The sequence below is a fragment of the Pseudocercospora fijiensis genome (assembly GCF_000340215.1).
Source record: "Pseudocercospora fijiensis CIRAD86 unplaced genomic scaffold MYCFIscaffold_1, whole genome shotgun sequence".
NCBI classification, from domain to species: Eukaryota; Fungi; Ascomycota; class Dothideomycetes; order Mycosphaerellales; family Mycosphaerellaceae; genus Pseudocercospora; species Pseudocercospora fijiensis.
In genome coordinates, this window is record NW_006921532.1 from 3343501 (window position 1) to 3359474 (window position 15974).

Sequence of the window (15974 nt, forward strand, 5' to 3'; positions counted from 1 at the left end):
GTCTGCCACGCGCGGTGACAGGGTGCGTGAGTGGGAGATCCTGGTTACATGTATGTCACTTGAACCAAGCTTCATTAAACTGTAACGTTACAAGGCAGATGGCAAACTTTGGGGACCAACCAACCATGCAGGCAAGAGAGCGAGCGCCAGATCTCTTATCACCGAGCAGGACATTTTTGGAATCTTAGGAAGGATCGTTTGTCACATGCAACCAGTCGGCTTCTTGGTCGATCATTACGGAGCTGTTGCCTGTTCTGACCAATTCTTGTAGCTGGCATCATCGCTTGACTTGCCCCTCCATCTTCTATGCTTCAGCAAGATCTGTCATTCTGTCTCTCGCATTCTGGAGAATGGAGTAGGTATAGTTGAGGTCCGGTCGTCGACAAGTTCATTTATAGATTAGTCGTGTCAGAGATTGATTGTTCGTGGATCTTGGTCTTCCATCAACTCGTCCCCGTTTCCTGCGTAAGACCATATTATTGCAGAATGTCTTCTGCTTCCATTGCTTCGGCGCTTTGCTGTGCATCGTCATCTTAATTGAAAGGACAAGAGTGGAGGCCTCTCTGTAACGTACGACTGTCAATCACTTCTGGCTACAATAGGAATTGCCTTGCCTGTGTAACCATTCATTTCGCGCAGTGCTTCGTCAGGACAGGCACTGGCGAACTGGCGAGGTCCCAAAGCCGTGATAGGCTTCCGAAACTCTGGATGCGCATCATGGCTGTCCTTAGAAGATACTAGTGCTGCTGCAGAGACCTTGCCGTGGTCTGGCAATTCTCAAGACATATTTCAAATTGGCTGTCAGCCGAAGCCAATAATCTCAGACGGACAACACAGAAAGCCGATCCGATCCAAGCTCCAAGCTTGCAGAATCCTCACGAGACCAGTCGAATTGACTTGTAAGATAACAGTGGGTTCCGAAAATAGAGTCAAACTGGCCTCCAAGTCGTCGTAAGTCGTAAGTGATCGATGTGTCCGCCCTTGGGACTACGTTTTCCCCCGTCTCGAAGCGATTCGGGAGATGTATGGACAGTCGCAAACCAGTAATTGTTGCAACAGTCTGTCAACTATGAGGCGCCATATACCACAGGTCTTCTCGCTGATGTTCAACCTGTCACGAATGAAGATATAGCTTGACGCAGTAGGGTATCAGGAATCTGAATCCAGGGGTCAGGATTTCTGCGCTCACGACGTAGTATACTGAACAGAGCTTACAAGTTCCAGCCTCGGTGCCTCGGGGAGACCATGATCCGTGTGGTGGTGTGCAAGTACACTGCTACCAGCGGGGGCGCATGTCTCGCGAGAGAAGGCCATCTCAGTTTCCAGGACATGCTAGCGTTGTGAGATCTATGGCTCCATGGTAGTGAAAAGGGCCTCATGGCTCAGGCACGCGTAGTTCGAGAGATGGGTTTCCCATAAACCTAATAGCCGGGCGCACTCGTCACTCGTCGACATGGTGTCATGATGTCCGACGCGATGGGAGTCAGATCGAAGTACAGAGATGGATGTCGTTCGAGCCTTTGGTTGACGTTGTAAATTCTGTGATCGCAGTCGTACAGTGGACTTCGATAATAGAAGGTGATGCATATGGGAGTGGGTGCGGTGTGTGGTGCGGGAGAAGAACGTTGGCCTCTGAGGAGCGGAGTGAGTGGGGCTCTCCCGAAACTCAGTCAAATGTGAATGTGAATGTGAATGTGAATCTCTCGCATTCACGATGGGATTGCTACTCCCTCCCCGCCGCCAATGGTATTGAAAGCACCATCGCAGCTTGCATTACGCTCGCTACGTGCGATTGTCTTTCAGGAACAGCTCGCATTTCGTGTGGCCTCCCGACGACACTATGACTCCACGCCGGAGCGACCTTCTCCTCCACCTCCACGTCCTCACGTAGCAGCTTCGTCTTCTCCGCTGGTAGCTCGGCGCTTAGCAGATTCGCAACCTGGATTTCTCAAGCGTGGAAAGTCCGACGATGATGAAGAGTTCGAACCGCAGCCTCTGTCACGGCCCATCGGCATGCCCGTGCCTCCACGGCCTGGAGACAACATGGGCGTTGATTCACGCTCACTCAGCCAGAAACGGAGTGATTTCGTGAATTACGAAAAGCATTTGGAACGCAGACGAAAGATGACGCAGCAGATGTCGAAGCCGTATTTCAGAGATTGGAGCAACCTGCGGTTCTACAAGGGCAAGATCTTTCGGAGCAATGAGCGCTTATTTAGAGCGGATGTCAGTCTATGGTTTCCAAACTTCTACGGCAAGACGCTTCGTAGCGATCTGCAGAAAGGCGATCCAAAGGACGGCTATGGCGGCTTCGGGAGGGACACCTGTGATGTGATGGAGGGCAAAGTGTCGTTGGTTAGCATCGTCTCAAGCACGTGGGCGCAGGGTCAGGTTGAGACTTTCATATCGAAAGAGCAGAATCCGGAGCTGCATCATGTTTTGCATCAAAACCAGGACCTCGTCCAGCAGGTATGGATCAACTGCGAGGAAAATATTCTCCGGTGGTGGCTGTTGCAGGCTTTCCAGGCTAATCTCAGGCGTGGGAGATCAAAAGCAGAGCAGCGCAAGTACTTCATGGTCCGTCGCGGCGTGGATGAAGACGTAAAAGAAGCTATTGGTATCTTGAACGACAAAGTGGGCTTCGTCTATCTAGTCGATGCAGATTGCAAGATCAGATGGGCTGGAAGCGCGGAGGCGGAGCCCAGTGAGCGAGAAAGCATGGTTAGGTGCATGCGAAAGCTGATACAGGAGACGAGAACACCACGGGCGCAACGAGTTGACACACGGAAGCAGCTACTCGATGCCGTTTCCGAAGTCACAGAGGAAACAGGCACTCCAGCCGTGACTTGACGAAGCTGTCATCGATGTCAGCGAAACCGCAAGGGCAAGCTTGCTGTCCTTCAAATGAGCTGTACCCTGACAGAAAGCGGTACCATATTCTGGATCTCGAAATCGCTTAATGTAGAAGATGCCTGTTCATAGGACTAGACAGATCTTCGTCCGAAGCCTGAATTCGAGTCCAGAAAGGCAAGGCTCTCTATCGATTGATCGTCATCTGCGGATCGATATTCCAGTATCTCGGCTGCCACCCTATTCAGTTGGGCACATTCAGCCCTGGCCGAGCACGATGATGAGGGCGTCTCTGACGAGCGACTTTGACTGCTAGCAGCCAAGGATACCGGCAGCTCCATTCTCGAACATGTGGTAGCGTTCGCTCATCAGAACTGGACACCATGAAGCGACGCAACAAAGGTACCATCAGTGCTTGCAATGCATGCGCAAGAGTCCATTGGTAGTCTGCACACACTGCTGGCGCGCAGCGATAGTTGGAGATGTGACTTTCCTGCACATTATTCGACGTATTAAGAACAGCGTGTGGCAGAGGGTGAATGGTCTGTCATGGCAAGAATAATATGCTCACACAATGCCACAAAGATCGCGATAGTTCAAATCCGGTCGACTTGCTCCTAAACCAATCGCAACTCTGCCCAATATCACTGCAATTTGCTAAGATAATACGACCGGAACTGGAAGTTTCTGGTCTCAAAAAGTAGGTCAATCTTAATGCCTGAATCCCACCAACCGACCTAGCCCTCCAATTTGTTTGAAGTCTATACCTGTGGAAGTCGAAAATCAAAACTTCCCACTTCTCATCCTCCCGCTGGCTTCCTGTTCGTCATGGGTACAGACTGTTTGGAATTTCCGGAAGCAGCTGCTCATGAGTTTCAGACGCTGTCGCCACCAGCTTTGCTTAGGTCTCTCTGCGGGAATCGGAAAAACTATGGGGTCCGGTACTTTGAAGAATGATCTTGGACTCTGGATCTTAGACAGTCTCGCTCTGAGGATCGCGTCGTTGCTGATGCCGTTTGCTTGGTCGTAATCGTTATGGTCGCGTAGACAATTCTCGAAATACTTCTCCGAGCCTTCGTCCCGTAGACTTCCGGTTGTAAGGATTGAGAGTCGCTTTGAAGGTTGTCGTTTCATTCTGCTGGGTGGCGCACTCCTGCTGCGAACGGTGGAAACAGGGGTAAGGTATTCTGGAGTGGCCATGGTGAATTGTATGCTACGCACATTGTCGCGTATAGAGAGTACGCGTTCTGTTGTTAAGAACAGGTGGAGTTGGTTGGTAGACTTCTAGGTTTCGACAAGGCTTAAAGTATGAGCGGCCAGGAATTAAAGTCAGTCTGACAACCAACTGTAATAAGCATCTGCAAGTTGTGCTATAGGAGACTATTAGGAGTTGGTTACGCGAATTATGGTGTCGTGTGTTGTCGTCGCAAGTGTTGCTGTACATGAAGATCAACTGAATCGTCTACTGAAATCTTGGAGCAGGTTTCAGCCTCGCTGGTGAGGCTGCTTCGTTGCTCGTTTAGAAGCACTAACTCGTTGCCGCATCCATCCGCCTTGGCGGCTTCCGACCTCACACATGTGTCTGTTCCCAGCCCAGCGAACAGATACTACTTTGTACAGTGTACTAGTGTTGTGGGTTTACAGCCCCTGAGAAATGGAGGTTGTGTACATCGTATATTATACTGGTGTACACCCATGGATACACATCGGGTATGCCCGAATACTAGGATATCCGAGCAATGTTAAGCAGCTTGGCGGGTTGTAGGCGGGATATCAGCGTATCCGATAACTCCGCCTTTTGTATACACAATGAGCCCGCCTGAAAGGGTCGTATACATAGTGTATTATAGAGCGTGTACACCATCCACAGGTTGGTGGACCCCATCACTACAGTGTACCACGAGTCGGTAAACCTGCCTTGCTTGCGAAAAGTGTTCATTCATTTCGTCCGGCGCTAAATTAAGCGAGGCTTGGCATACAGAATTCGATCAACACCCCTTGCTTACCAAGCTCCATACACCTTGCTTTAGTGTTCCATTTGAGCTCCTTGTTTCTAGCTTACTATTACAGCGTTGGTTGCGAGACATTCATCCAATTGGGGCGCGTGGTCTAGGTAAGCTTCACTCCGAGCAATTTACATGCATATACACCAACTAACATCGCCTAGTGGTATGATTCTTCCTTAGCAAGCTCTTGATATCTTCAATTCGGTCTTGGAAGAGGCCCTGGGTTCAATTCCCAGCGCGTCCAGCTCTTTTTGCCATGGAGTTGTATCAAAAGAGTGTAAGGGGACGATGGTATAGCTTTTGGAAGTTTGGAACGCTACGTGAAAGTTGTATTTTGCTCCGTAGCGGGAATGAGCTGTCCCGAGGCTCACAACTTGGTCATGCCACTACCTTTTACCTCGATGTTTGTTAATCTTTGCAAAGAGCTTTTGCGTTGAGAACCGTCGTACTTGTGGAGCAGCCGTCCCCCTATGAATTCTTGGCCAACTGGTATCACCATGTCAACCATCCGAACGATTGTTTAGACAAGACGTCTTTTGAATCAGTTGAGCCAAACACGAAAGCCTTGTCGTGGATGTAAATAAGTTCAATTATCATACAATCTCTAGAACATCAAGGAGAATCGTAACGTTATATACAAAATCCACAGATCAAATCAAATGCAATGCACCCCCGCCATGCAATCAGAGTCCCTTCAAGCGATCCATTACGAGCTCTAGCTGTACTGCCACGCAGTCTTGACCTTCTCGTCGAGTTCTACGACGCGAAATGAGAAGCCGAGACAACCTTCACCGGCATTGGATCCCTCTAGACGAGCCACGGACCAAATACCGTAGCCACTGTTGGGTTCATTGATCGGACAAGCAAACCAGTCCTTGTTCTCGAATTGAAGATCACCGGCAGCAGAGATTGTGAAACCCTCATAGAGTGCTGGACCTGGAGTAAAAGCAGGGTGAGCTTGAGTGAACTTCAGCTCACCAGCAAGCTGACCACTCTTCTCGTCACAATCTGTGACATAGACCTGCTGGCCACCAGGTACCGTCACATCCAGAGAGAGCGTAGTCGAATTAACGGCCTGGGTGAAGATCGTCTGGTTACTGTTGAATGCCGAGCAGTCAAGACCTTCCACACCAGATGGGCAATAAGTCGATGTGTTCTTGTTGAGAAAGAATTGAAGCTCCGCTGCGTTCACGTTGGCGAAGTGAATAGGACTAGCAGATCGCAACGCAATGCCGCCGAATACCTTGGGTGTCTTCTCAACAGGCACGGCAAGAGTCCACGAATCACTGGAGCCATCTTTGATAGTCTCCGTGGCATTCTTGGGGAATATTGTGCATGATCCTTTTGTCTGAGCCTCGTCGGTAGCGATATATTGGACAACGCCGCATCCGCTGAGAAACAAGTCAGCATTCATTACATACATGCCATTATTAGTTGGAGAATGCTTACATTGTACCATCGCAGGCTGTGAGACAGCCTTTGTAGCCAACCTCGGTCTCGGTGATGCGTAGCACAGCGTTACTGTCGACCCATTTGTGGCAAGACAGTTTGTATGCACGATTGTTGTTGCTGAGAGCCTGTTCACCATCGAGGCCGGGACATGTCGTGGCTTCCTCGGTTTCGTAGGCGTGCGGTGCTGGGAGAGCTGCCACTGCAGCAGCGAGGAAAGAGAGCACGAATGAAGACTTCATTTTGTTGTGCTAACGGACGATGAGGTCGTAAAAAGCCGCGTGTGATTCGCGAAGTGGTATTTTGGCGGTTTAAAGGCGTGATGCTGAATGGTCTTTTCGAAGGATGCAAGGACGGTCTTATATGCCAATCTCTTCGAGACATGACATTGAGGCCGTACTCATCTAGGTGGCAAGCAGCAATATGTGACATGCGTATGGAGCATTAATACGACATCTCGTATACGACCACTGCACTACATAATAAAACCACCATATACCCTGGCAGACCTCACACCGGTGTCAATAGCAGCAAAGATTGATGATCATCGGCAGCGCCGGGTTGCATGTTCCGTGAGGCAAAATGGGTAAAGATACCAGAGCAGTCTAGCGCATCATTGCAAATCGTACTAGCTAGGTATATAGTACTTACTGCGTATCACTACAGCTCGTAATAGCTAGGTACTTACTATGCATCATTGCAACTCGTATCGCCGGTCCGAGGCAGCAGCATCCCCACAACGGAGAAGATTCAAGAGGTATACCACACTATATTCCAAAGATCAATCGTGTCGCTATATTTGGCAACATTCTGTCGTATTGTTAGTCGCAGCCAATGAAAGTGTAGCATGGGCCAGAATGACTTGGTCGCGGCTTACAATGTCAACAATGTCGAAAAAGTCGCGGCTTGGCGCCTTGTGACTTCACTTCAGCGCGACAGGCCAGGCCAACCGAGTGGTCCATTTCGTGTAAGTACAGAGACCGGACTTGAAGGGGAAGCTTTTAATACTCATTATCCTGGAATACGCCATTCGCCATGCTATTTCCAGTGAGTTCTGTCGGCGCACGTAGAATGGCCTGACGGGTACAATGCAAAATGATGCCGGTTCAGAGCTAGCGCTGTATGTCAAGAGGAAAAAAAACAATAAGGTTTTCACTCGCGTCTCTTCTTGCCTTCCTCAAGGATTCCGAGCCGCGCATCACCTTTTCCACCGCCTATGAATGGGCCAAGCAGCGGATCTTTCGTCACCTTTTCCAATGTGTCTTGATATGCTTCGATTGCCCACTGGGGAGTGTTGAGTTTAGGCCAGTTGACCTGATAGTTGTCAGAACATGTCAAGAACGGGTAAGATGTACTTACGTATAACGTCCCGTAGTTCCACATGAATCGACCCGCGTACCCTGCTACCGCCAGACTAAAGAATGTGAACAGTCTAAGAGGCCATACGGTGGAGTCTGGTAGACGCGTTGTGCTGGCGCTGACAACGATGAAAAACACACAGAAACCAAGCACATAAGGGACGGCCTGCACAGCCAGCGGCCTGCGATCCGCAAACTGCTGCAGTGAGCCGATGCCTGCTGTGTCAGGTGAATAGTATCCAAGGAATAGATCGAAAGCATCCTGGCGAGGCCCGTCGGCGAAATTGTTCCGTACGTACCTCGTACAACTGTTGCTCAGGTCTTGCAGCATGCCAGCGCGCGTGCGGTTTCCAGTCCTTGTAAAGTCTGTCTTGAGGGCACCCGTACCAGAGTAGGTCTTCGATACTACGTCGGCGTTGTCAGCCCAGACGTTGCGAAAGAGATGCTCGAAAGTCTGGTCGTCTTGTGCTGTCTCTCCTGATCGTAGTAGGCCGAGGTCGATGAGCATCCGAGTCAAAGCCCAGCGACCTAACATGGACTGTACTACATTCGTACGATCCAGGCAGTCCATGCAATTTGTCCTTACTACTGCGGTCTGTCGCCGCCGTACATCGACGCCACCTGAAGGCATATCAATGCCATGGAAATAACCTCCCTCGGTCAGGCCATCCTTCAACTGGTCGAGCAGAAGCTGGGCTCGATACCACTTGAGACCCTTAGTTTCATTGTGGAAGTCGAAGTAGATGTAATGAAGATGGTCGTACCAGCCTTGCTGGTTTCCTGGTTCGATCACGTCAAATCTCTCGCTCGTCCTGCGATCTGATTCAACATGTTCCTGGGGTGTGGACTGGAGAATCTTGACCATCTGCTCGTACGCATCCTTCACGCGCATTTCGCGGCCTTTCTGGTTCACCAGGTTGACCATGTAGTTCTCGCCATACAGTCGAATCTGCTCATCGAAATGCTTCCTTGCAGCATTGGCAGCAGCCTCCACACCACGAATCTGCAGCTTTGGAGTATAGTGCAGAGTATTAATCTCAGCCCAGTATACAGGCACGCTGCCTCGTGTCTGAACATAAGACAGGACCTGTGTCTCGGGACCACTGACTGCCTTTCCATTTGCAAAGCCGCGATCGCCGGCATAGCTCATCATCCCCGAGGAAGCATTGTCGTTAAGAATGATTGATTGCTCGGTCTCGTTGTAATTCGATACATGGCCATCTTCATCAATGCCCCGGGACAAGTATCGTGTTCCTGTTCGGTGTCTGGATCTTCTCGTAATCAGGACGAAGGTGAGCCCGTTGCCTTTGATGGATGTATTTGTGATGCTCATCATGCCATACATGACGGGTAGGATATAAGGGTCCACAGCGGGCTGAGCGCCACGAGAAAGTCTGCCCGCGGCCTTTCCCAATCTGAAGTCGATGAGGGAAGAAGATATGTAGCGGTTCCAGAAGAATCTGTCGTCCGCACGTTGCCACAGCGGCTCGTCTGCATTGCTTCGGACCTGTCTTTGGAAGCTGTTGGTCAGGTCGAATGAGTACGAAAAGTACATAGGCCCGGTCTTGAGGAGGATCTTCAAGTACTTCAGGTATGTATCTTCGTCTTGGTCGTGGACTTGGCGCTCTCGCAGAGGCAGGAATTCCGTGGACACGACTTTGTAGATCTGATGCCCTTTCAGGCGGCCGACAGCTTGCGACTTGGTGATGATGATCACATAGCTATCTACACGTCGAAGCTTAGCAAATTACAGCTAGTCCGCTGCCACCGAGTGACCATACCTAGGCGCAACTTGATGATACCGAGAATGCCAGAAATGCTGGACACGCGGTGGCCTCCTGTGATCTTGCCGTCATTGAGCCTGATGTCTCCAGACGGTCGATCTACCACCAGGGTCGGCGCATTTGGTGATGATGGCGAGGAGAAGGCGTAGTATGTCGACGACGCGTGTACGTTGATGTCCCTGAACGGGAGAGAAGCACTCATCGCGTGCGTCTACCCGGGAATTGGCGTTGCTGTGATGGTTGAGTGGTGTCTGCAGCTCGGATCAAGGAGTGTCGGAGCCAGACCAAGATGCAAGGGCTGAGGGGTGTGTGGCGGTGGTTGTCATGCTGGCAACTGCACTTACGTCAATCCAGGCACGTGCAGAGCACGTCCACCCATGAACCTCTCTCTGGACAATCAAAGGTCACCCAACAACACCACTATACCGCGACCGTACCCTCACCCGCCCGCCCGCGATTCCACTCCGCCAGTCTGTTCCTCCCCGATCACTAGCGATTCCGAGCTCGATCTTATCCGCGGTCTCCTCCACCCCTCATGGCGGCCAGACAAAGCGCCAGGCCTGGCGGCGCACGCTTTGCGCAGTTCAAGCTCGTCTTGCTGGGTAAGCCGATGGGATTGGCCATGTAAGGTCGCTGCATGCTGCTAATACCCTCTTCAGGCGAGTCCGCCGTCGGAAAGAGCTCTCTGGTACTGCGATTCGTGAAGGTACGCTGCCGCCTGGTATGAGCGAGCTGCCATGGCCTCAGCAGCTGACCATGATTTTTAGGACCAATTCGACGACTACAGAGAATCAACTATCGGCGCCGCATTTCTCACACAGACAATCGCATTGGATGAACAGACAACAGTCAAGTTCGAAATATGGGACACAGCAGGTCAGGAGCGATACAAGTCATTGGCGCCAATGTACTACAGAAATGCCAACTGTGCAGTGGTGGTCTATGATATAACGCAAGCGGTATTACCTCGCTTCAAACACTCGTCCAGCTGAGCGACTTGCTGACAGAGCACTCAGGCGTCCTTGGAGAAGGCGAAAGCGTGGGTGAAGGAGCTTCAGCGACAAGCAAATGAGAATATTATCATTGCTCTGGCCGGTAACAAAGCAGATCTGGTAGCCGAGCAACCCGACAAACGCGCAGTCTCTACAGCCGATGCGGAGGCCTATGCAAAAGAGGCAGGGCTGCTGTTCTTCGAAACCAGTGCCAAGACTGCAGAGAATGTCAAGGAGCTTTTCACAGCAATTGCGAAGAAATTGCCGATCGAGCAAGCCACACAGCGAGGGATGCGTGGAGCAGCCGGCAGGCCAGGTGGCGTCGATTTGGGATCACGACAAGATCCAGGAACATCATCGGGAGGTCCTGGCGGATGCAACTGCTGATTGGAGCGGAAGAGTTTGGTCTCATATTCCACAATCAACACTTCACTTGATGCGATTTGATAAGACCATCAGATACCACGGCGAGGAGAGAGCGTCTTTTGTATCCGCAACCTTTTCCTTACTGGGTCGAGCCACCACGAGGAACACCTCGCTTACGTTATTGCATGCGCGCTAGATTTTCAAGAGGATTTTCCAGCTGTTGAGTGCTTTCAATATCATGTCAAACACAATTTGCATGGGTCACATATGTCAAGTCCAATAGCACAGCACAGACCAAATTCACCGAGTAAATACAGCGTCTGATCACATCGGAGTGAAAGTGGGTATTCCCCAAACCCTTGCTCCTCATGGATTACAGCGAACAGAAACTTGTTATTCAGCGGTCCGACCCTAGTCACTTTCACTCCGATGTGGTAAGACGCTGTAAAGTTGGTAGAGCGGCGCCTACCGCGGCCGCGGCTATCTAGCGCAGACGCGCTTCCGGCGGCAGAAGGCGTAAAGGAGAGTCGTCGCGCTCTTCGCCTCACCGTGCGTCATGCACATACAGACGGCCGTAGACGAGACTTCTGTCCTAGACGTACACCGGCGTAGCACCTGGGCGACCGACAGCAGTCGCACACTCTCTAGGAGGAACGACTGACATTGCTTTTTCGACACATCGCAGCATTTGGCGCAGCCGCCATGGCACGCAGATCGCAACGCATATCGCACCCGTCTGCGCAACACAAGAGAGTGGCGTCGGGCTCTGGTCCGGCAGACTCGAAAACTAAACGCCCGAGGCAGGCTCCAAAGGCTGCTGATGTTACGCCCACAAAGAGCCAGTACTTCCAAGGAGCCGACTCGCAGCATCACGACACCGACGAAGACAGAGCCGACAGTCATTCAGATGCCCCGGAGTCATCGGATGTCGACGTCGATGATGGAAAATCTACTTCCGAGGAATCGCCGGATGACGAGGACTTCGATATCGAGGATGAAGACACCGCAAATGGCAGATATGCCAAGAATCGCAAGTCCGCAGCATCAGCTCGCAAGAAGATTGGTGCTGGCTGGAAGCCTGAATCAACGACTGGTTTTGAACCTGGTGTCGAAGTCATTCAAAAGAGGCCGAAGGCTAGACCTGCCGGGAAAGTTGCGTATGCGAACGAGACCATTCATCCAAACACACTCTTGTTTCTCAAGGATCTCAAGGCCAACAACAGACGAGAATGGCTAAAGAGTGAGTGCTTCTGTTCTATTTCGCGTTCACGACACATCAGATTGATTCCACTGCCGGGTTTCCATCACTCCTGCTCTATTGGGAGCTTGTTTAACCTTATAGCACTACCATGGACCCGCGGCCGACGCGAGGGACACCGAGAAAGCTCTGCCGATGCTCACACCACCGATTCTAGCACCGTACTACTGGCATCGATTCATTCCGACCTAGTAGCTTGCGATGGCCGCTCCCACCGGAACTCGAAAGGTCACCCAGAGCGACACTGACCGCAATATGTCATCTTGGAGCGTCACGCTAAGGATTTCGTGAAGCCACCTAGGATGTAGACAGGACGCTTTGTCGCCCTGCTAGCGCAACTCAAGTCCGCAGTGACTACAGGCTTGCAAAATATGCCGTTGAGCATGTTCGTTGTCGAGTGCGGACCCTCGGAGACCTGCAGCAAGCCCTATCTGCGAACGTAACACAATGCGGCTGGAACTTGGTCGCATGAGGATCAATTGTCTTTTACAAGGAAGAATGCAGAGGCCCTGTCATCTTCATTGGCGAGGCTCTAGGATCAGACCCAGTCGGATCATTCACTGTGCTATCGGCAGTGAGAAGTTCAAGAGACCTGCTAACCTAGAGGTGTTACTGCAGTGAATGACCCGGAATTCAGGCAAGCGGAGAAGGACTTCCACTCCTTTGTAGAGGCAATGACAGAAAAGTTGACTGGGATCGACGACTCGATTCCTGAGCTTCCTGTGAAAGACGTAAGCGTTGTGGATAATCAATCTTTCTAGCGCTGTCTGAGGTAATCGCTGACCAGGGTTTGTTGTACACTGCAGGTAGTAAGTGGTTCGAATGGCTGCCCAACATCTCCAAAGAAGGCGACTTGCTCACCAATTGGGCCAGATCTTCCGCATATACCGCGGTAAGCACATCACGTCCCAGATCAACTACATCGACGACGAAAAACTTACAAAGCTTGCTAGATGTGCGATTCTCTAACGATCCCACCCCGTACAAGGCAAGTCAAAGTTTTGCGTGAGGGCCCGGGAGTCTTCTCCCCGCCCTGGCCGCAGCACAACAATGCATGCATGAGGTTAATGTGGCTAACACGATAGTCTGACACAGCCATATTTCTCCGTCGCATGGTGGGCCACGACCTTGTCACAATGCCTTCACAGAAGCTGAATGATTCGTAGGTCACGAGCCGGCCGTAAAAGCAATTACGCCCATTACTATGTGCAAATTGCTCCTGGCAATTCTCTCATAGGTGAGTACAACCGTTGTCGTGATGTCCAATTGCTCTGCAACATAAACTACGCGTGCCATTGCACATTGAGTTTACACGAGCTCGCTATTGGCTGCTCCTTCGCAGCAAAGTGCTGTTCACAGGCGACCGACTGTGCACTAACCGTCTGGTCACCGCTCTTTGTATCGTCCAGGAGTCCTGATTCATGTGGTCTTGACAATCTGTCCCGTACAGGCAAAGAATCTGCCGGCTGTTGAGTATACGCGCGATCCGCAGTCTGTATATATAGTCTCCTCATGCTGCGAAGCTCAGCGCAGTCGAGTGTCCTTGCTCTTACGGTGCCCGCTGCGTCGCGAAGGCTCGTAGACAACGCAAATGCTGTCGTCAAGTCTTCAGGATATCTGGTAGCTATCTGGCGCTTGACGACGCGAGGGAACGCCTCGATCGGCCCGGATTCTCGGTCGGCGGCGCAGGAGGCTCGGTTTCTCAAGTCAGTCGATTGTCGACAGTCACCACGCAGGGATCTGCAGTTCGTTGTCGAATTCTGGACTCGTACCTGCAATTCGATGGTGGTTTGAGTCTTCCTCTCTCCAAGCACATCCGACCCGCAAGGCTCAGTATCCGCATTCTTATGGGCCAGAGGATCAGAGCACGACTTTTCAAATTATGCCCACCTAGGAGCAGTTCCTTTGTGCCGGGAGACCTAGATGTCTGGATTCTTGCCAAGAGGACGTGTACGAGAACAGCCGAGCGAGCATGAACATTTGACATTGCTGAGCCACTGCCAATCGGCTTGAAGGTGTTACTCGTGCTTCGATTTTGACAGAGGGGGATCTCGGGACGGTCTACGGCGTTTGATGATCGCGCTGGTGCTAGCCTTTGAGTGCGGATCAAGCATGCTGATTGGTATTTTAGGAGGTGGCCTCTGGTCTCCTGAGGCCGCGTCAACTCGCGCAATGAGGAGAGCTATCGACCGTCAACCCAGACGACTGAAGAGTGTCCTGCTGCATGACAACATTCGCAGAGAATTCCTCTCGGGCGCGGCACAGAGCGAGAAGGCGGTCGTCGAAGAGTTTGTGAGAAGCAATGCCGAAAACGCGCTGAAAACAAGACCAAAAGGTGAGTACCTGATTTATGTCTCTTCCCGGCCTCTTCCAAGCAAATTTTCAGAGTTTCCCTCGCGTTTACATTGCGTTGCGAGTCGATTGTGCGATGGGAGTTCGAAGTCGTCTGTCGGGCGCGATCCAACCGTGGATCAGGGCAATATCAGATGGCGCATACCGTCGTGTTTGCGTCGAAACATCGTTGCATGGCAGAAACGGCGGATCGAAAAGGATTTGATAAGGTGATCTTTGTTTCTAGAGAACCATACAAAGATGCAGCGAAGTCGACGACGCGTCTCAGCCGTGGAAATGGTGAAAGACTTAAGTCGACCGCGGAAGCATAATTGGGACCGACCCGAAGCCGTCTCAGACGCCCTCCCGGTACCATCGCTGTTGGCAGCTACTTCGGATCTTGGTTTACTGTCATGACTCATGATTGTTTGCAAGTCACCACGACAGCGCATTTTTGGACAGATTGGACGCGCGATTGCCCGTGATCATGAGTATACGAAGAGGCCTCTCGTTCCTGATCTCCTGGTGCTGTCCACCAAGCTGAAACGACACAGCTACTAGCCTGGCAGCTGTGAGCGGCGCTGCGGTCCTGCGGAGTCATCACACAGAATGGTCACCGCAGCCCTGCATGGCAATCATCTCTGCTGTGCGACTGACATTAATTTCTGACTGCACAGTCAACACGCCCATCACGCACTTGGCCCAGCTCGGCTTCGTTCATTGCCCCCTTCTCGCCTTCTCCTTATTCAATGACCAATCTACATGCTGATCCGCGCACGCCAGATTACGACGGAGACCACCCCGACATTGCTCTTCTGCGCCTCAAGAACTATACGATGGTTCGCAGATTGAACGACGATGAGGTCTTGGGAGAGAGTGGCTTTCGCCGAATTGCACAGCTAATGGAGACACTGGCTCCTTGGGTAAGTGTACCCGTTCCCTTGTCGTCGTGGCGCGGCGCTCCCCGTGCTCTGCGTCACGGTTCTGGGCGAACCATGGTACTGCGGCCGACGCGTCGCTGTACACGCCTTGCGAGATCGTCAAGGCCGAGCCACGACCGCAACGATACCTTGTGATGTAACGCCGCCGCATGTGCTGGCGTTTGGTATGAAATTGACATTCCACATGCTGACCTTCATATTACAAACAGATCACATATTGCAACTCGGTAGTCATGCCTGACGAGGCTTCAGAAAATGAGACTGATGAAGATGAAGCGGAGCACGAACGCGAGGACGATAACGAAGACGAAGACGAATAGCAAAGGTCTGACCAGCATTAGATACTCCCACGGCTTGGGGGACGGATTCACCGCCAGCAATAATTTTGACTATCTATCATTGACGCACACTCAAGTTACTTCCTCTCTCTCTCTCCTAGCTAGGACCAGAACGAGTCCCTATTTACCTGACCGTTAAGACCATCCCGGACAGTATATTGAAAGCAGTCCCTCATCATCAGTCCAAGCATGCCGCATTGATAATTCGGTGACCAGCTGGCAGCCCTGTGTACCACCATTGCTCCCTACGACCACGAGGACGATGAAAATGCGAAAGGATATATGGAGCCACGTTTCGTAA

At 51.5% G+C, this 15974-nt stretch overlaps 7 protein-coding genes across 7 annotated transcripts; 4 read left to right on the top strand and 3 right to left on the bottom strand.

The window, feature by feature from the left end:
• Positions 1-1746: 1746 nt before the first annotated feature.
• MYCFIDRAFT_159097 (uncharacterized protein) lies at positions 1747-2757 on the top strand (the record flags this gene model as incomplete). The annotated part of the gene is made up of 1 exon (XM_007922979.1): positions 1747-2757. A coding segment is annotated over exon 1 (744 nt), but the record flags the coding sequence as incomplete, so codon positions are not given.
• Positions 2758-3037: 280 nt separating this feature from the next.
• On the bottom strand, positions 3038-4050 carry MYCFIDRAFT_169626 (uncharacterized protein; the record flags this gene model as incomplete). The annotated part of the gene is made up of 6 exons (XM_007922980.1): positions 3038-3090; positions 3127-3338; positions 3371-3416; positions 3462-3497; positions 3529-3661; positions 3691-4050. The coding sequence occupies 6 exons, from the start codon at positions 4048-4050 to the stop codon at positions 3038-3040; spliced, it is 840 nt and encodes a 279-aa protein (XP_007921171.1).
• A 108-nt stretch (positions 4051-4158) lies between these two features.
• On the top strand, positions 4159-5436 carry MYCFIDRAFT_169627 (uncharacterized protein; the record flags this gene model as incomplete). Its single annotated transcript, XM_007922981.1, has 13 exons — positions 4159-4182; positions 4227-4258; positions 4282-4347; positions 4377-4471; positions 4495-4560; positions 4598-4689; positions 4721-4753; positions 4783-4899; positions 4934-4954; positions 5037-5131; positions 5164-5259; positions 5295-5374; positions 5402-5436. The coding sequence occupies 13 exons, from the start codon at positions 4159-4161 to the stop codon at positions 5434-5436; spliced, it is 852 nt and encodes a 283-aa protein (XP_007921172.1).
• A 135-nt stretch (positions 5437-5571) lies between these two features.
• MYCFIDRAFT_27473 (uncharacterized protein) lies at positions 5572-6270 on the bottom strand (the record flags this gene model as incomplete). The annotated part of the gene is made up of 1 exon (XM_007921632.1): positions 5572-6270. The coding sequence occupies one exon, from the start codon at positions 6268-6270 to the stop codon at positions 5572-5574; it is 699 nt and encodes a 232-aa protein (XP_007919823.1).
• A 1187-nt stretch (positions 6271-7457) lies between these two features.
• Positions 7458-9649, bottom strand: MYCFIDRAFT_26543 (uncharacterized protein; the record flags this gene model as incomplete). Its single annotated transcript, XM_007921570.1, has 3 exons — positions 7458-7619; positions 7665-9388; positions 9445-9649. The coding sequence occupies 3 exons, from the start codon at positions 9647-9649 to the stop codon at positions 7458-7460; spliced, it is 2091 nt and encodes a 696-aa protein (XP_007919761.1).
• Positions 9650-9887: 238 nt separating this feature from the next.
• On the top strand, positions 9888-11119 carry MYCFIDRAFT_70384 (uncharacterized protein). The gene is made up of 4 exons (XM_007922104.1): positions 9888-10049; positions 10107-10153; positions 10215-10406; positions 10464-11119. Exons 1-4 carry the CDS (start codon positions 9983-9985, stop codon positions 10824-10826), a joined length of 669 nt encoding a protein of 222 aa, XP_007920295.1. The 5' UTR covers positions 9888-9982; the 3' UTR covers positions 10827-11119.
• A 388-nt stretch (positions 11120-11507) lies between these two features.
• On the top strand, positions 11508-15730 carry MYCFIDRAFT_148519 (uncharacterized protein; the record flags this gene model as incomplete). The annotated part of the gene is made up of 7 exons (XM_007922982.1): positions 11508-12045; positions 12682-12800; positions 13159-13178; positions 13230-13300; positions 14195-14398; positions 15178-15317; positions 15545-15730. 7 exons carry the CDS (start codon positions 11508-11510, stop codon positions 15653-15655), a joined length of 1203 nt encoding a protein of 400 aa, XP_007921173.1. The 3' UTR covers positions 15656-15730.
• Between the last annotated feature and the right edge of the window lie 244 nt (positions 15731-15974).